Source organism: Ochlerotatus camptorhynchus, unplaced genomic scaffold (assembly GCF_037179485.1).
Source record: "Ochlerotatus camptorhynchus isolate MF236.1 unplaced genomic scaffold, CSIRO-AGI_Acam_v1.1 ptg000056l, whole genome shotgun sequence".
NCBI classification, from domain to species: domain Eukaryota; kingdom Metazoa; phylum Arthropoda; class Insecta; order Diptera; family Culicidae; genus Ochlerotatus; species Ochlerotatus camptorhynchus.
This window is the reverse complement of record NW_027040546.1, coordinates 1,822,948-1,844,111: the sequence shown is the minus strand read 5'-3', so window position 1 is coordinate 1,844,111 and position 21,164 is coordinate 1,822,948. Positions and strand designations below refer to the sequence as shown.

Sequence of the window (21,164 nt, the reverse complement as noted above, 5' to 3'; positions counted from 1 at the left end):
TTCCCCCGCTGCTGGCGTGCAAAAGGACCAGCACTAAGTTACAAACGGATTTCCACACTACATGGCATTTAAGATCGACTCAAATTTACTCAAGTTTACTTGTAGACTGAGCCTCATATATCTTTTTCGAATATGAAAAATTTACTCATTCTAGAAGTATATCAGTATAAATCACATATCCAATAAAAAATATTCATTAGAATTTCACTCAACTTTCATTTGATATCATATTAGGGAATTGCACCACAAAAGAGCATGGACCTTATGTGTCAAATGAAATTTAAGTGATTTATCATATATAATAGACTAATGTGATCACATGAATGTTATGTGAAATTCAGATTCTGTTAAAAAAAAACCTGGCATCTCTGCTCGACACTAGCATGAACAAAAGCCTGGTTCATCGCACCAACCGAAAAAGAGATCACGTGCCATCGAGGTCAAACCGGGGCACAAAGGGAAATGCGAGAGCATAACAAGCACAATTTTTTCAGCAACACGAGAACAAAACATAGGGGAAATGGATCTAAAGTTGGCCTATGGATTTTAGATTGGGCCCATCGCTAAAAATCTGCTATTTATTAATTTTATCTACAGGAACGCGTCATTAGGACGGTACTAATGAATATTTTTGGTCGGTATTGAAAATTTAGTCGATTGCTGAATTTATGTATAGGCCCAAATTAGGGCCCCAATATGGAAATTTGTTTAGTGACAAGCTAAAAAGATCCCGATTTTGGTAACATAGATAAAGTGACTACAGTATGGCCAAAAAATAAGAACCCATTGGTATATGTGAAATCCGTAATATTTCAGGATTTGGCACGGGAAATTGTCAAGCTTCCAAGATTCCTTAAATGTTTACTCCAGGAAATTATACAGAAATAGCCGGCATAGCAATTGAACATAGCTGAGCATCTCATCAAGTAAATAATAATAAAACAAAACAATCAACGTGTTTGGGCTAATCTCTTTATCTGCCATTTGACAAATCGGCAAATGAGAACATTCCTGTTCCCAATACCAATAATTCGATGTCATCGGTTAAACCCCCTCTGGTCAATCATTCAACACAAACATAACAACTGACAGTGTACAAACCTCCATTCCTTCCGTCGGTCATGTTTCATCGTTTCAAATGACTCACCTGAAAATAAATTCGAAAAAAAACCAAGTTAGAACGGACCATTTTGAAATAAGCATCATTGGATGCAAAACTAATTTTGCCAACGATAGCAAAGTAAAAAATAATCTGAAATCGGATACATTATGTCATTTGGTTTCCCTCTTTTTCTTTTTTGCTGAGAGTGAGGACTTAATCAAGCTACTTACATGCTAACTTTTCCCCCACAGTCAGTCCCAGATTGGACCAAACTTGTGAAACTCATTTCAACTGAGTTTGAATTTAATCGCAAATGGAAGAGGAATTCTGCAAATGGAAAGGTGAAAATCCCCTTTTTTACGAGCACACCGAGAAAGCGATGGGTGGTAAAGTCCTCCTAAGTCATGTTCTAATCATGCTGAAAGTGTTTGCTGTGAGACCTCGGAGCTGGCGCTCGGCTTCAAGGGAGATGGGGAGGTGATGGGGGTATCAACGCAGGTAAATAATTGAATTAATTAGACAGGAATCTGTTTTCTACGGTTGAAAGATTTATCGCAATAGATAAGAAGGAAATTTGTTGAGGGTGAATTAGAGTTTGAAAAAGACACAGAAAGAAATTCAAAATGATCCGGTGCACAGCTTTTTTGCTTAAATTAAATTCAATTACTTTCCCATAATGATAGCTATGTTCTTGCGCTTGATAAACACTGCACATATCTAGTCTGGGAAAAGCACTTCAATCTTGTTATGGTGTTTGTAGCCGCACAAGGAAGGAAATGTAAATCATATTGGCAATGGATGCTACGGATACAGATTTCCGTATACACAAGAACGTTTCCTGGTAATTGGATGCCTTAAGCATACACAATACAACCTTTGCAGGTTGGTGGAATCGTGTTTACATTCAGTTTGGAGTATGTGCATGAATTAACATCTTTGGTCAAGCAGACTTGACATGGAACTCAATTGATCATTGCCGCAGCGAAGTGAGATAGGTTCCAATTATGATGACCTGGATTTTAGTGAATCTAAAGGGTGATACGGTCAAAATTTGGTCAATATCAACTTGACGTATTTCTTTCAATTTTGCATTTAAAAAACCTGAACACCCCTCATTTTGAAGGTGTGTGTGTGTAGAATGTTGCTCCTATTTTGATTTTGGAATTCACTCTTCAGTTGTCAAAATGCCGTCCAAGCAAGAAGAGCAGCGTATCAAAATTTTGCTCGCGCATCGCGAAAATCCGAGCTACTCGCACGCAAAGTTGGCAAAATCGCTAAAAGTTGCCAAATCAACCGTTACAAATGTAATTAAAGTGTTTGGGGAACGTTTGTCGACAGCCAGGAAGTCTGGATCGGGGGGAAATCGAAAACCGGAAGCCGCTGAGACGACAAAGAGAGTTGCCGGTAGTTTCAAGCGAAACCCTAACCTCTCTCTCCGAGATGCCGCAAATAAGCTGGGTGTATCGTCTACAACCGTGCATCGAGCCAAAAAACGAGCCGGACTATCGACTTACAAGAAGGTAGTGACTCCAAATCGCGATGAAGCCCGGCAATTCGGATTTGGAAAAGCGGAAGCCTAACTGAATATTTTTCCTGAATTTTATACTAATTGAACTTGAAAAAGAAATTTAATTTGATTTTTTAAATAAACGATTTCACCGATTTACACGCGTTTTCCCTTGACCAAATTTTGACCGTATCACCCTTTAAACTGATTACTAAAAGAAGACTTTCCGAAGGGTTGGTATCTGCATTGTGTAAGAACTGAACTGTGTCAAAAATCTATCCAACGATTCCGCCAATCAGTGACAGCATAAAACTTCCACTGTCGTGTTCTATTCAAAGTTTTCCAGCAGATGTTGTTAGCATAACAGAAACTTGACACACTCGTAAAAGTTGAAACGAGATTTGAAAGTCATAAAAAGCTCAAAATCTGCCAACGGCTTTTTACGAGTTCAGCGTCTCCACCATCATCATCATCATCTTCATCATCATCATCCTCATCCAGGTTAACCCGTCCGTTATGTAGTAGTGCAGAGACAGTAAGCTCAAATTGCTGCTTATCTTAAATCTGGAGTTCATAAATCCGGCAACATTTAACGACTTTCGCTGGCAGAGATTTGCAGAATCCCAAAAATTGCTCAAATTTCTCCCTCTCTTCAGCAGTTTCATCAACCGTCATTTCCACGAGGAAAAACATTTCCCCACCAAAGACCAACCAACTGTAGCGTCGTCCGGTTTGAAATATAAGAAATTCGAGAAATTTAATTAACGAGTTTTCAACACACCCGGACGGAATACTGAATACTCGTCGACAGATCTCGCCCGCCTCCACACCTTTCACCATCCAGTCCCAACTCCAACGCGACAGCGGCCATAATGCAGATTTTATTGCCCACTCGGTTTTTTTTTATTAACTAGTGATTCCGGGAGAAATTCCTCCAAACGCTGACGTGTATTTCTTTTCCGGATTCCATCGCCGCTGGTTGATCGTCGGTTCACGTTGTGACACGTCCCGTCAAATGCGAAATTGCCCTAGAGAAAGAATAAACAACTCCTGGCGTCCGGAAAAACAGACCCGGAGAAGAAGCTGTCCTGGCTAATACTCGCTCATCATTCCGGTCACGGAATTCTTGTTTGAAGCCCATTTCGGAAGGAGATTCGTCAAAATAAAATCTTCCACATCCACTTTGGATTCGACTAAATACGACGAGCGAGGACGATGACGATGACGAAAAACTCAATTAATTAAAATGAATTTCATTTAATTCAATTGCCCACTCGTCGGACAAGCCAGGGAAACGATCAACTGCTGCTGCCAACTGCAAATAAATAATGTCAGTTCACGGTTAGTTGGATCGGGGAAGCTTCCGAAAGGCACGACAAGATGCGAAACAAGCGGAGGCGGACATTTTGGTTTGTTTTTTTTAAGGAGGCAAAATTAAATTTTTTAAAAGTCATCTAGCGAATGGAAGCTGGAATATTTAAATTATCCGCCAGGAGAATCATGATATGTACTGAAGATGATACGGCCCAGGAGCTTGAATGGAAGAGCTCATTTCCGCACTTTGATTCTCAGAATGCAAGTGAAAGATGAGCCAAAAACATATTTTCGGAATATCCATTGATCAATATTCTTGAACTTTTTTAATGAAACTCCATGAACTTGAATGATCCGAACGTTTATGATGAAACTCATTGAGCTTATTGGGCTGCCACGATGATGTTCCTTGAACTTCTATGGTGATGAACATCTTTATCTTATTTGATTAATTTATGTGCCGAAGTTTTTCGATGCATGTGCAGATGCACATCCTTCCAAACTTCTATGACAAAGTTGTATGAATTTCTATGATTAAGTTCTTTGAAATTCTATGATGAAGTATTCTGAAATCTTATGATGAAGTTATTTTTTTTTCTGCTCCTGATTTCTATGATGAAACTCATTAAGACTTCATTAAAAAATTTAAAATTTTCTATAATGAAGTACACTGTGCAACAATGGACAACATCTTCAAGCATTTTTATTAAGTTTGGACATCCATACTGTTTTTGGTCATCAATGATGAATTTTAATATCTGTAGGAGCTCTTCCAAATCATCGTTATGTCATAGATTCCTGTGAAACATATCGGATCTTGTCTTTATTTTTCTCTTAACTTTCATTCCATTATTTATATTGAAACATCAAATGCAGGGTACGGGAGGGTCAACCAGACTGTACAGACTCCCTGTCTTTGACATTTCGTGAATAGAGGGCGAGCTCTTCTCCCCACTCATTGGGACATTCTCCTTTTGGATGACCTGTTTTTTTTTACCGGTTGTATGATCCTGTTGTTGGAAGGAGATTCTCATTTATCCCGTGGATGCACGTGGGCAATGTTGCCCACGGATTCACCCAAACCGTGTTTGGACCTTCATACAATGGCAGGTTTAGTACAATTAGATGTTATTAAACTTGATCAAGTCGAACAGCGAGGATATTCCACAGTCTAACGACAGTTGTTTTACTACAGTGAGTGGTAGTTCCATATCATGCATACCATATCCATGTCATCAGTGATGAATTTTCATGAGATTCTAGGCTGAAGATCCTTGAAAGCTTTAAAAACAAAATCATGTAACTTGTAGAATGAAGTTTCTTGAATTTGTATGATCGTGAAATTTCATTAACACTAGCCCTTACTTACTGTAGTGACAGATTTAACTTAAAACAGAAAAGAGAAGAAGTAGAAGAAGACTATGAACTTCTTTGATAAATATCTGAGATGAAGTTTTTTTTTAACTTCTCGTATGAAGTTCTTCAATCTTCTATAATGCAGTTCATGGAACATATTTGCTTAAATTCCTTGAACTTTATTGATGAAATTATCCAAACTATTGTGATGAAACTACGAAGATGTTACTCGGCGTGTGTTAATATCAATATTGATCTCTTTGAATAATTTATGTGATGAAAGTTTTTGATCAAACTTCAATGAATTATGTATCTAGGGGTGCAACACATCTAAATATCAATTTTAGTTGGTCATACAATCCTACGTTAGCGAATCAATCTACTAAAAATAATTTTACATCTCTTGCATCTACGGGCAACGCGCTCCAAATTTTGCAGGATTTGTTTTTAAATCTCCATCAATCTCCTTTTTATCTACTAAGCGAGCACGCCTGTCACAACAGCAAAGCTAAATTTTTCCTGCATTTTAGATAGAGTCGCCCACCTCGTGAATTATTTTAACTTCTACGATGGAGTTCCTTGTATATATGTGATGAAATTCTTTGAATTTCTATGATGAAAGATGTCTGAAATAATATGATGAAGTTTTTAGTTTCTTGTGAAAGTCATGTGATGAAGTTCATTATAGCTTTTTTTCAACTCATTAAACTTATTTGGTTTGTACTATTTGAATATCAAAGATGAAGTTTCTTGAAATTCCATTCTTCAGATCCTTGAAAGTTTTTTTTTTTAAAGAAATCCTGTAATTTTTTGGATGGAGTTTCTTAAATTTCTATGATCATGAAGCTTCATGAATTTTTCATCAATTTTTGTGATGAAGTTTTTTGAACTTCTCGTATGAAATTCATCAATCTTTTAGTGCTTGGAACTTATTTGACATAACATGAGTTACATGAACTTATATGATGAAATTCTTTGAAATTTCGTGACAAAAATCTTTTAATTTCTTTGATGAAGTTCTTTGACCATTTATGATAAAATAGCTTGCAGTTTAATAATGCATTTATTTTTATTTTTTCTTCAATCCTACGTAAGCGAATCAATCTACGAAAAATAATGTTTCATCTCTTGCATCTATGGAAATCTATCTACTGGCAACGCACTCCAACTTTTGATTAATTTTTTTTCAAAATCTCCATCAATCTCCTTTTTATCTAATAAGCGAGCACGCCTGTCACAACAGCAAAGCTAAATTGTTCCTGCATTCTAGATAGAGTCACCCCCCTCGAGAATTATTCGAACTTCTATGATGGAGTTCCTTGTATTTATATGATGAAATTCTTTGAATTTCTATGATGAAAGCTGTCTGACATAATATGATGAAGTTTTTAGTTTCTTGTGAAAGTCATGTGATGAAGCTCATTATAATTTTTTTTTCTCCTCATTAAACTTATTTGGTTTGTACTTTTTGAACATCAAAGATGAAGTTTCTTGAAATTCAATTCTGAAGATCCTTGAAAGCTTTTTAAAGAACTCCTGTAACTTGTTGGATGGAGATTCTTAAATTTCTTTGATCATGAAGCTTCATGAACTTCTTTGATCAATTTCTGTGATGAAGTTTTTTGAACTTCTCGTATAAAGTTCATCAATATTTTAGTGCTTGAAACTTATTTGACGAAATTCCTTGAGCTTTAGTGATGAAATTATCCGAACTGTTGTGATGAAATCAATAGCAATTTTTTAATATATGTGATGAAGTTTTAACAACTGCATACATGAAATCTACCAAAACTTCTATGATAAAGTTCTTTGAGCTTCTATGATGAAAATTATATGAAATACTTTGATGAAGTTCATTGTTTTTTTTTTGCAGTCCAATGTTCTTTGAACTTCAATGTGAAAGCTATGGTTAAGCTCCTTATAACTTATTTGGTTTGAACTTCCAGGATGATGCTTCTGCATAATGATGATGAAGTTCTTGGAACATATTTAACGAAATTCTTTGAACTTTAATGATGAAATTATCCGAACTTTTATGATGAAACTCATTGAAGGTTTTTTTTTGATTATTACGATAATGTTGCTCGAACTCGTAGAATATTGATTCCTTCGATTAATTTATGAGATGAAGTTTTTTGAAATGCATACATTAAATCTATCAAACTTCTTAGATTCCATGATTAAACTTTTTGAACTTCGATGACTAAGCGCAATAAAATTCTACGATAAAAGAGCTTGCCTCAATGATGAAGTTCTTTACCTTCTATGATAAAATCGCTTTCTTTTTTCTAGCACTTCAGAGTTGATGTTTTCGGAACTTTTTTGAGGAAGTAAGGGGCATAAGGAAATTTTTTGAGAGGATTAACACCCTTCATCCACCTGCGTGGACAATCATCCATATACAGTGAGGAATCCGGATGAAGGAATATGGGCAAAAAAAAACCATCCGGGAATAAGGATTTCCAACTGTTTATTTGTTTTAAACTTATATGGACCATGACAATTGGACAAACTCCCTTAAACTGTCCACATTGTATATGGAATAATTCAATTTAATCAAGCAATAATAATATGTGTAATGCTTTTCTGTGATAAAATGCTATGAACTTCTGATGATGATGATGACGATGGTCCCACCTCATACCTATGATGGAGCGCTTTAATTTTCTATGATAAATCTATTTGCACATCTTGATTTTAAAGTGCTATGTTCGATAAATTTCTATGAGCTTCTATCATGAAGCTCGTTGATCTTCTATGGTGAAGCTCGATATTCTTCTATGCTGAAGCTCGTTGATCTTCTATGATGAAGCCCGTAGATCTTCTATGATGAAGCTTATTGATCTTCTATGGTGAAGCTCGTTGATCTTCTATGATGAAGCCCGTAGATCTTCTATGATGAAGCTCATTTGATCTTCTTTGATGAATCTCATAGATCTTCTATGATAAATCTCGTTGGTTTTCTATGATGAAGCTCGTTGATTTTATATAATGAAGCTCTTTGATCTTCTATGATGAAGCTCGTTGATATTCTATGATGAAGCTCGTTGATCTTCTATGGTGAAGCTCGTTGATCTTCTATTATGAAGCTCAATAATCATCTATGATGAAGCTCGTTGATCTTCTATGATGAAGCTCATTGATCTTCTATAGTGAAGCTTGTTAATCTTCTATGAGGAAGCTCGTTAATCTTCTATGATGAACCTCGTTGATCTTCTATGATAAAGCTCGTTGATCTTCTATGACGAAACGCCCACCTCATACCTTTGATGGTGCACTTTAATTTTTTTATGATAAATCTGTTTTCAAATCTTTTATTAAAGTGCTTTGTTCGATAAATTTCTATGATCTTCTATGATGAAGCTCGTTGATCTTCTATGGTGAAGCTCGATATTCTTCTATGATGAAGCTCGTTGATCTTCTATAATGAAGCTCGTTGGTATTCTATGATGAATCTCGTTGATTTTATATAATGAAGCTCTTTGATCTTCTATTATGAAGCTCGTTGATATTCTATGATGTAGCTCATTGATCTTCTATGGTGAAGTTCAATATTCTTCTATGATGAAGCTCGCTGGTCTTCTATGATGAAACTCGTTGATCTTCTATGATGAAGCTCATTGAGCTTCTATGGTGAAGCTAGTTGATCTTCTATGATTAAGCTCGTAGATCTTCTATGATAAATCTCGTTGGTCTTCTATGATGAAGCTCGTTGATTTTATATGATGAAGCTCATTGATCTTCTTTGATGAAGCTCGTTGATATTATATAATGAAGCTCGTTGATGTTCTATAATGGAGCTCGTTGATCTTCTATGCTGAAGCTCGATAATCTTCTATGGTGAAGCTCGTTGACCTTCTATGGTGAAGCTCGTTGATCTTCTATGACGAAGCTCATTGATCTTCTATGATGAAGCACGTTGATCTTCTTTGATGAAGCTCGTTCATATTCTTTGATGAAACTCGTTGATATTTTATGATGAATCTCGTTGATCTTCTATGACGAAGCTCATTGATCTTCTATGATGAATCTCGTTGATGTTTTTCATTAAACTCGTTGATATTCTATGATGAAACTCGTTGATATTTTATGATGAAGCTCGTTGATCTTCTATGGTGAAGCTCGTTGATCTTCTATGATGAAGCTCAATAATCATCTATGATGAAGCTCATTGATCTTCTATAGTGAAGCTTGTTAATCTTCTATGAGGAAGCTCGTTAATCTTCTATGATGAACCTCGTTGATCTTCTATGATAAAGCTCGTTGATCTTCTATGACGAAACGCCCACCTCATACCTTTGATGGCGCACTTTAATTTTTTTATGATAAATCTGTTTTCAAATCTTTTATTAAAGTGCTTTGTTCGATAAATGTTTATGATCTTCTATGATGAAGCTCGTTGATCTTCTATGGTGAAGCTCGATATTCTTCTATGATGAAGCTCGTTGATCTTCTATAATGAAGCTCGTTGGTATTCTATGATGAAGCTCGTTGATTTTATATAATGAAGCTCTTTGATCTTCTATGATGAAGCTCGTTGATCTTCTATGACGAAGCTCATTGATATTCTATGATGAATCTCGTTGATGTTTTTGATTAAACTCGTTGATATTCTATGATGAAAGTTGATATTTTATGATGAAGCTCGTTGATCTTCTATGGTGAAGCTTGTTAATCTTCTATGAGGAAGCTCGTTGATCTTCTATGATGAACCTCGTTGATCTTCTATGATAAAGCTCGTGTATCTTCTTTGACGAAACGCCCATCTCATACCTTTGATGGTGCACTTTAATTTTTTATGATAAATCTATTTGCACATCTTTTATTAAAGTGCTTTGTTCGATAAATTTCTATGATCTTCTTTGATGCAGCTCGTTGATCTTCTATGGTGGAGCTCGATATTCTTCTATGATGAAGCTCGCTGATCTTCTATGATGAAACTCGTTGATCTTCTATGATGAAGCTCATTGATCTTCTATGATGAAGCTCATTTGATCTCCTATGATGAAGCCCGTAGATCTTCTATGATAAATCTCGTTGGTTTTCTATGATGAAGCTCGTTGATTTTATATGATGAAGCTCGTTGATCTTCTATGATGAAGCTCGTTGATATTATATGATGAAGCTCGTTGATATTCTATAATGAAGCTCGTTGATCTTCTATGCTGAAGCTCGATAATCTTCTATGGTGAAGCTCGTTGATCTTCTATGACGAATCTCATAGATCTTCTATGATGAAGCACTTTGAGCTTCTTTGATGAAGCTCGTTTATATTCTATAATGAAACTCGTTGATATTTTATGATGAATCTCGTTGATCTTCTATGACGAAGCTCATTGATCTTCTATGATGAATCTCGTTGATGCTTTTGATGAAACTCGTTGATATTCTATGATGAAACTCGTTGATCTTCTATGATGAAGCTCGTTGATCTTCTATGATGAATATCTATGGTCAAAAACCTTGAACGGATATGATGATGATCTTCGTACTTCACTTATCTGAACTTTTAAAATAAATGTCTTAATGCTTCTATGATGAAGCCTGTCGAACTTCTATGATGTAGTTCTTCGAACATCTTTTTTGAAGTTAATTTGTCATAAACATCGAAATTGTTTAAAATCTTGTATGTAACATTGCAACATAACTTAAATTAAAAACCTTAAAAATTTACTCCAAATAGAGCGTTAACAATTACATGTATTTTTCAAACAGTGTAGAATTTACTTCTGAGAATTGAGTATCTAGACTTAGACCGTAGAACATGATTTCAATGCAAAGGCCTTCGTTGTTATGTAACGGTATTTGTCAAGGGATCATTTGAAAGTAGTTTTAATGATTTAATCGGATGCTAGGCTGCAGATTTCTGAACTTTACAGAAATTTCTTGAAGTTGTCTGCGTTTTGATGAAATCTTATGAAAATCCTTGCATTTTCAAAACGCTTTCGCAGTTCCCGGAGCACATTTGAGAAAATTTCCAAACATTTGCCAAGGCTTTAACAACTTTGAGTAGAACTTTAGGAACACACCTTTTAAGACTCCGGCCACACCCGGATTCATACGTTTGATTTTTTTTTAGTTTAGTAAATAGGGATTTCTCACGGTAGTAGATCTCAAAAATTTTTGGACTAATGTTCTTCTGCACGGTCAATAATTGCTGAATGCGGGTCTAATTGCTGATTGATGGAGGATTCAAAGAACCTTAAGCAATTTTAGACCCACATTCTGAAGACAATTTCTACTAACCGGCTGCAGCATGCTGGTTCCAAGCCCGTCAATCATCTTTCTACTTCGATGATACCCAATCAGCTCTGACAGCACTAATGCAGCCACTGAAGCTCAAGGGAAATCGTTCACGATCTGATCTGCTTGAGAGAAGCAACTTTCCTAAATTTGTAAACATATTTAACCATAAAAGCATCATTTATGAATTCTCTTATCAATCCTTTGGAGATTTTCGAACTTTTCTAAATAAGATTATGCTGCCCTTGATTCATTAGTGGGATACATTTCCAGAATTTTAAATTAATTTACGTAGAGGATTTAAGGTATTCTTTGACCATTTTGCTGGAAGAAAAAGGATGCATTTTTGTTCTTTGAATTTTACTATGTCTTTAATTCACAAGTTAATTTTTAACTAAAACATTGTCAATTTAACGTAGCTTAAAACGAGCAATTTTGCTTGTTTGCGACGCCAAATGTGATGCCCTCTAGCTTAGCTTCATCGTGTCAAACGAATTTCAAACGAAAATGATTTAGTTAAATTCCACTTGGAAGAACATCGAGTGGATCATTTCGGAAAACAAACATTTTCATTCGCCTGTGACCATCGCTAGCCGTCTTCGTTGGCGAATTGGAACCATAGAGGGACAAGCCGTACTGTGCAGAGGTAAACGACCATCCCGAAATGGCATGTGGATGAACCGGCACCGTTCTTTGGATAAAATGAAAAATGGAAAGGAACACCGTTCAAAAGACATCGGATCCTACCGGGGCACATCCACGTCGTACGCATTGAAAATAATGAACCCCTCCCCTCCCCTTCCCTTCTAATTCCAGCTCCCGACAAGTTGACCTCGGGTTTCCATCTCAGCGCTACCGGGAAAGATCACAGAAGCAGTAGCAGCTTTATGATCTATATCGTCAGCATAATTTTCAAGAGCTTGGCTATCTTCCATGTATCTACCTACCTACGTACATATCTGGAGGTGAACCTTCGTAGAAGACCAACGACTGACGACGACGACGATGTCAGGGGGAAGGTCGAAGAACACATTACGTAATTCGATGTGCTTGTGACTTTCGTGCTTCTGGTTTGCCGTTCTGTGCGAGTCTTGAGAGCCACCTTGAGTTGCAATAATGTTAAGCTTCTTGGCCACTAGTGCCGGTAACACAAGACGGCAGGTGAGGCAAAATTATACGTTCACGGAAGAACTTCAACTTTCTTTTTTACGAGGAGAAACTTCGGAAAAAGTTAGAAATTTTGTATGCCACTCACTCATGCACAACGCTTTTCGGTGCGAGCTCGTGACCGTTAACGTCATTGAAATTTATCGTCGATAACCGATCGAATCCAATTTTCCCAACGAGCTGTGCAAGCTGAACACCCGCTATCTGCCCTCGAGGGGAATGGGAATCAAAACTAATATTATCAAATCTGCATCCATATCCATATAAACTTGGTAGAACGCACCCTCCAGTCATATCGAATTTCCATCGAACCGAACCGGTCATTCCGGAACATGCACATACACTCAACCCAGGAATGCGGTGAAGCATTAGAAGGATAGAAACCGGGAACTCCAACCATGGAGACGGTAGAAAAACGCAAACAATCTCATAAATCTTACTTTGGCTTCACATATGCATGTCTGCACTGGTAAAAACAAAGTCGAGTCCTTATCTTGCCCTGGAACAACAGCTCCCCCCATTGAAGAACAGGATTCTGGAACCGTACCAACCTCAAATGCTCATGGGTGGTTTTTTGTCAATTTCCACATTTTTTTGTGTGTGTGAGAGATTTAGTTTTTGTTTGACGTTGGAGCTAGGGTAAATACTCGCAAGTCTCGAACTATGACTTACAGTGTAGAATACGGTTATCTGTCCCAGAATAGTATTGCGAGTGATATCAATGGATTGCGCTTCCGGTGAGTTGGAATCCTTTTAGGGAGTGCTTCTTGCTCTCTTGGATCCACAAATTAAAGCTAAACTGACATCATGACTATTTGAAAGTTGTCACATCGCGATGCAGCTTGCATGATTGTGGTCACATTGATTGGTTGGTGGTGAGTGGTGGGCGGTGTTTGGGGAGGGGTTGTGTGCAGCAGTGCCGTTAAGCCACCGTTCAGACTGATGGCTATATCTCGATCCAGGCAGCATAGGGTACTAGACCAAAGACCGCAAGAAGATGTAGGGGGACTGGAACAATTTGACATCCAAAATGTTATGAAAATCCAAGGTAGCACAAAATGTTCACCAACATTCAGATTACTAGGGTTGATAACTACTTTGACATAAGCGCCCATTTCCGTCATATTAAACAGAAACAGAAAATATATAATACATTCGTTACGATATTTTGGTTCAAAAGCTACAAATCAAAGTCTATTAGAATGCATACTATGAATGTTCTGAAAATTCTTCTCTAAACCAAAAACAGCTCTCCTAGTGAATCCATTGTTTTCCTTCATTCGCATCACGAAGTGAAATTCAATGGCGTTTCAATGTTTTGTGATGGAATTGAAACTTGTAAGACGCAATCTGAGTCAAGAAGCGGTGGTAGATTTTTATCGATATCTCAACAATTTGTGGCTCTTTATCAAATCTCTTCAGGTAAATCGAATTACCAGTTTTCATTCGAATTCGCATCAGAACTCACTTGGAATTTATGTTGAGATGTCTTTGGAGTTTTATCTAAAAGCCCGTGGCATACTCCCTCGACTATTTTGCTCAAAATTATGATGCAATTTTCCTTAAATGTATCCTGGAATTGTCCTTACAATCCTCATGGAATTGTTTTCAAAACTGCTATTCTTCTATTCCCAAGAAACCCGTCTCAGCAATCTCTGTGTCTAGCGCTAATTTTCCCAAAACTTCTCATTAAAATCGTCTTGAAAATTCTCTCAGAGTTTTACTTGGAATTGGTTTGTCCAATTTAACATTTGGTTCTGGAATGTGCATATTTCCCACAAAAATGAAATTTGAACAAGTTTTTGAAATTCTGGACTTAAAAGTTGTAATATTTCAAGAAATTTCCAAGTATCTGGAGTCCAATTTCTTGACCAGTTTTAAAAGCCTCATTCTAAAGAAGTTCTGGGTGAAACAACTTTGAGAATAACATCAAGTGCAATTTGCAATGTTAGTTCACGTGAAGCCTGAGATAGTTTTGAGTAGAATTTCAAGAAAACTCTGACATGAATTCAAAGTAAATTTTAAGGTAAACTCATAGGAATTTCTGAGGAGCAGAACTCCTGTCAACTTCAGAGTAAAATTCCAAAAGCATTCTGAGAATTGTTTCATGAAGTGGGAGAAAACGAATCCTAAGCATAAGCCCTTGGATTTTTTTTAGAATACTTAGGGTGGAGGAGGATGCTTAATGGAGGATTACAGTAAAATTTCAAAATAGCTCTAGGAGTCTTCAATGGAATTCGTAAAAAAAACTCCAGGTGAGTTTGCCAAACGAATGATGAAGGAGTAATCTAAACAATTTATGAGGAGAAATGCAAAGAATTCTTAGGAGACTTTCAATGTTAGTAGAATTAAAAGGGAAGTAGTGAGATTCAAAAGGAAATCTTAAATAAATTTATTTAAAATTCTGAACATCTTTCCAAAAGATTTCTTTCTAAGAAGAATTTCAAGGTAATTCCGAGGAAAATTAAATGAAAATTTAATTAGTACGATAGTTTCAATGCATATTTCAATGGAAGTGCGAGAAGCATTCCAAATATATTCGGGTACTATTTTTTAGAAAAGTCAGAGAAGCGTTCCAAGTAAATTTCTAGAATAATTTCGTGAGATCTCCGGGAGAATACAAAGCGAATGCTGAGGAGAACTCTAAATTTATTTTCATGATAAATCTTCGTTGAATATGGAATGGACTATTCTGAGTTCTTCAGAAGTACTTGAAAGTTAATAAAACTGTCTTAATATAAGTTGAACTTTTCAGACTTCCTAAAGTTTGCTAAATTTTCGTTACAATTATGGATCTTCTACGCAGTTTTAACAATTCGCTGAATTCTCGAAACTTCTTTAACATTTTTGTAATTTATTTAATGTTAACCCAAATGCTTTGCGATTCTCTGGTCTTTCCTGAAGTTCTCAAAACTTCTCAAATGTTTGTGCAGTTGTCATGAAACTACATGAAGTTGTTGTACTGACCTGAATTGAATTGAATTGCCCTAAAAAATTTTCCGTGAACTTCTGAACTAATGTGTAATTCTGAAAATCTCTGAAAGACTGGGAACTGCTTAAAATTTCCCGCTAATTGTCGGAAACTAATCAAACTGAACCCTCCCTGAAATTCTTCCTATTTTTGGAGCTTACATAACTTTTTTGAAATGCTCGAGCATTTTGCGAATGTTCATGAAAGTTCCTGAATTTTTCGGATATTCCCAGAGATTTATACTGAAGTGATCGAAATTTTCTGAAAATCTCTGCACTTATGTGGCGTATTTCGGAAGTTTCTAGAATTCCTTTAAGCTCCCTCAATACTCTCGGAATCAAAACGAAATAACTAATATAGTTTCACTGAAGTTCTCAAGATTATTCTGAAGTTCTTGGAACTGCCCTTAAATGAACGACACTAAATCAGAACTTCTCCAATGGTCTAGACTGCTAAAAAGATTTCTGAATTTCTTGAAAGCTCTGTATACTGCCCTGAATTTCTCGGTATTTTTTTTTTATAAGAACTCTCAATTTTACTGAAGGGAATAAAATTACCTTGAAGTTTCCACAACGCTCACGGAACTTTGCCTTAAATCACTCATTTTCTCTGAACTTTTCTATGCTTACCTGAAGATCTCTAAATTTGCTAAATGTTCAGACAGATTTCTGATATTTACATTCATTATTCCCTGGCGCTTCTGAAGTTTTCAGATCAATCATAGAATTATCGGAATATCCCATAATTTCACGGAACTTCTTGTAAGTCGCTGTAGTTAATGGGATTTTTCAGGAGTTATCTGATAGTACTCGGACCTTCAGTGATTATCAGAAAACTATCGGTGCTAAAAGTTCTTTCATTTTTTTTAACTAATGGAATTCGTTGATATTCTATAAGATAAACTTACGCTATTTTTTCAAATCCTTGAAATTTTCATTCCATTTCCATTCTCAAATTTCCTGGATGTTAACATAATTTGCTGTAGTTTCTTGAAATTTCACTAGATTCTCGAAACTTTTTAAATGGTTTTACAATTTCCTTAAATTATTTGAACTGCTCTTTTTGATTCTCTGATCTCCTCCAGATACCTCTTTTGGGTCAACTAAAGAAGCTTTACGGGCTAAGCATGGAGGATTTGGTGATCAGGTATTATTGTTGAACTCAAGAGGCGTTACATGAAAACTAAAGAGTTGATCGTTGAAGGTTTTATGGGACAACTCAAGCAACACATAAGTTCTATAACGACATGTGCGCGGCAAGAGTGAAGCTACCTCCGCTGGTAGTGAAAAATGCCCATTTAACGGGCTCATCGCGGATCTGACGTTGCGTTGCTGGGCGTCAAAGCCGAATTCAAGTTGGGCAGAGTCGGTGCCAAGGTTGTGCTCCGTACGAAAGCGGAGGACTTCCAAGGTGGAATTCTTCACCCACGACATTCCCGCTGAGAAACCTACCAAACTTTGACCCGAAGTTTATCGAACATGAAATCCGAAACCGGTACAAGCTGGCCCCAAGCGCCGTCTATCGGATGACAAGGAAGGACGAGAATATGAAGGCGTATCCGGATTGCCTTTTCCTGGTATACTTCCAGAAGGGAACGGTGACGCTCAACGCGCTGAAAAATCCGCTCCATCAATTCCATCATCGTCCGCTGGGAGCTATATCGTGGCGGCCATCACTGTGTGACTCAGTACCAACGGTGTCTGAACTTTGAACACGGTACCCGAAACTGCAACATTAAGCCACGCTGCGGCAATTGCGCTCAAAACCACGTCACCTCCGAATGTGCTGCAAGCTCTGCACTCTGCCCCACATCCGCACTTCTATCATCGAGGCCGTTCGTGTGGAGGTGGAATCACCAACTGGAAACGTCCGGTTGATCGCTGTTTACTGCCCACGCCAGTGTACCGAAAGCAACGGACTAGGAATCCAATTCAAGAACGAACTGACCGCCATCACTCGTACTAGCTCCCGATTCATCTTGGGGGCGACCTGAATGCCTGCCATGAAGCTTGACGGAACTACCAGCGGAACCGGAACGGATGTCTATTGTTCGACCACGCACAACATGGACTGTACACTGTACAGTTTCCGGAAGATCCAACTTTTATCTTTCCGGCGGGAAATCCCTCCAGCCTGGACTTTTTCCAGTCGAATATCGGACTATACAAGCCTGAGTCGCACAACGATCTCAGCTCCGACCACCAACCGGTGGTGACTGAAGTCGGTGTCAACGTGGTTCCTGCCAGAAACTGCCTGCGTAAAGACTATCACCATGTCAACTGGGTGCAGTACGGACGAATGGTGGACAGCAACATCGATGAAAATCGACCGCTCGACACCGCAGATGACATCGACCGGACGTTGGAAGGACTCCAACAGGTTATAAAGGGCGAACACGAAATTATTGCGACACCGAAAATGTCATGCCAATTTTCTTATAATGTTTAGAATCAAACCAAAATTTTAGGGTAGTTTTATACATATATTTACTTCAAAAATCAAAAGAAAAGTTAATCGATGGAGCCTTGAGTGTAAAATTGAACGCATTTTCGCTTGATGCCCTCCATCAAAGTCTTTACAGTGTCATCCGGTACCAGTTTCTCAGTTTTTTTTCCATTTTCTTAACATGTCCTTCTCGTCTTTTACTGTCTTCTTGCTCTTCCGAAGTTCCCGCTTCATTATTGCCCAGTACTGCTCCACCGGGCGCAGCTCCGGACAGTTTGGCGGATTCATGTCCTTTGAAACAAAATGGACAGAATTGGCCTCATACCACTCCAGGACACTTTAAGAATAGTGGCATGATGCCAAATCTGGCCAAAATAGCGGAGCTTCGTCGTGCTGCTGCAAGAACGGCAAAAGGCGCTTCTCGAGGCACTCAGATTTGTAGATCTCGCCATTTACTGTGCCCTTTGTCACGAAAGGCTCACTCCTCAGTCCGCAAGAGCAGATGGCCTGCCAAATGAGATATTTGGAGGCGAACTTCGACATTTTCTTCTTCTTAAATTTGTCGTCCACATCGAACTTGCTCTTGCCGGTGAAAAACTCCAACCCCGGAATTTGCTTAAAATCGGCTTTTATATACGTTTCGTCGTCCATCACACAGCAGCCATATTTTGTCAGTATCTTCTCGTAGAGCTTCCGTGCCCGAGTTTTATCCGTCGATTGTTGCCGCTCATCGCGGTTTGGGAAGTTCTGTACCTTGTATGTATGTAGTCCAGCTCTCTTCTTTGCATTCTGGACGTAGCTCTGTGACATGCCGATCTTTTTAGCCAAATCACGACTTGAGACGTTGGGATTTGCTTTAACCATCCGCTTCACCTTTCCCTCCGTCTTTTTGTTCTCCGGTCCCGGTTTTCTTCCAGCTCCTTTGCCGTGGTCCAGTCACGTTGTGTGGGGGTTCACTCAGCATGGAGGAAAGCCGATATCATGCGCAAAGAATCTTCGATTTTCATGAAACTTTACACAGGTTTCCGGTATAGTACAACGATTATGTTTCACGGGGGTCATTTGGAAACAAGCGTGATTTTTCACAAGGGTGTATTTGCTTTGGCGCACAATTTATTCAAACAATCCTGCTTGGAAAAACTTAAAGTCTAGCGCAAAGCCGTCTAGAAAAAAAAAATGGAACGCTGGATGCTGAATCAGCTGCGACAATGGAGACAATCAACGAATGGGGTCTGCAGGAAAGAATAGTTGGAATGAGCTGTGATACAACTAGCGTTAACTCTGGCGTAAAAAATGGTATTATAACCCGTCTTCCAGTTCTACTGAAAAGAAGCTTGCTACCATTGGCATGCCGCCATTACATCGCCGAAATTGTATTCAAACACGTTTTTGAAATATATGGTGATAAGTCGAAGTCGAACAATCTTGATTCTTTCAATTAATTCAAAAAAGAATTCAACCAAAATCGGAGCAACCGAAAATTCTGGACCGTTATGGATGATCCGGAGCTGAACCATGGAAAGACGGAATCATGGCGTTTTGTAACGACCAGCTGGTGATTAAACAACAACGATCGGATTACGAAGAGCTCTTCGAAGTGGTCGTAATGTTTTTGGGTGGAATTCCTCCAAAAGGATTAAGATTCCACAAGTCAGGTAGCCTCAGCCGTGCGAGGTGGATGGGTCACGAAATATACAAAAATGAAGCCGATGAAATATTGAAGTCTGAGCAGCAGCACGTCGACTGATAAGGTTTGAATAAATTGTGCGCCAAAGCAAATACACCCTTGTGAAAAATCACGGTGGTTTCCAAATGACCCCCGTGAAACATAATTGTTTTACTATACCGGAAACTTGTGTAAAGATTCATCAAAATCGAAGATTCTTTGCGCATGATATCGGCTTTCCTCCATGCTGAGTGAACACCCACACAACGTGCAGTGCTGCTAGAAAAAAAGAATAATGAGCAGTTCGTTTGGTTAGCAATAAGTAATGGCTAAATAACTTTTTCCACAAGCGTCGGATCGTTTTGCGGTCTTGGAAGAAAAGTTTTCTTGTAAAATTTCCTAGGGAGTAGTTGGGTTGATTTATTATTATTATTATATTAGAGGACCGCACCAGATTTTTATTTGAAAAAGTAAGTTTTCCCATAGAAAATCCTATGTAAAATTAAAATTTCACCAACCGACCTGAAATTTTACACAGTTATTCTAGGACCCAGAAGGAAATCATACTGGAGCTGGAATTTGAATTTTGTCCCACCCTAATGGACACGCAATCTTCATTTCCTAATTTCAAGAAAGATCGCAAGTGATCGCAGCTGATTTTTTACTATAGAGCATTTCCAGCCCAAAACGCAAACCGGTTGGACATGAGTGTTTCCGATTTGAATGAAACATTTCTCACGTGTTCGCTGCTACTAATGGTTGCATTTTTCATTTAAATATGATTTTTTGCTCCAGAGTAACTTTTGAAAAGGGCGTATAAAAAAATGGATTATTTTTTTTTTCAAAAAATCATAACTTGAAAACTATTGATCTGATCAAAATGGCATATGAGAAGAAGTTTTAGGTAGTTAAATTATCTTTGCGGAAAAAATAAACTGAAAGAAAAACTTAGTAAATTAGTATTTAAAAAAACGTAAAACGATGATTATCTCAAAACACCCCCCCTTCGATCTTTATAAATTTTTTTTTTCAAGAAAACTGAAAAAATGCCCTAATTTTTAGTGAAGAGTGTATGCTGGTAACTTTCTTAAAAAAAAATCTATATTTTTTGAAATTTTTGTTGGTTTTTACAAGTTGGTGAAATTGCATATTTTTTAGTAAAATAATAATTTATTTGGATTCTAGGCATAATTTTCAAAAACTTTGCATATATAAACTTTTTTCCTAAGTCCAGCCGTTCTCAAGTTAATGCAATTTAAAAAAAAATATTATAATAATTTTCTATATATTGGGCCATTTTCAAATGTTAGTCGTGATGTCCAGCAACGAGATGTTTTTCCATGAATAAATATTAAAAAAAAACAAACAATTCATTCTCAAATATGGTAGCTGT

At 37.5% G+C, this 21,164-nt stretch overlaps 1 protein-coding gene across 1 annotated transcript in view; it reads right to left on the bottom strand.

Moving 5' to 3' along the window:
• Positions 1-1,065: 1,065 nt before the first annotated feature.
• The window catches only part of LOC135717477 (peripheral plasma membrane protein CASK-like), an 850,957-nt gene continuing 830,858 nt past the window's right edge, over positions 1,066-21,164 (bottom strand). The window contains exon 12 of the mRNA XM_065239577.1: positions 1,066-1,147. Within this exon, the coding sequence (XP_065095649.1) occupies positions 1,127-1,147 (21 nt within the window). The 3' untranslated portion in view covers positions 1,066-1,126. The remainder of the gene's footprint in view (positions 1,148-21,164) is intronic.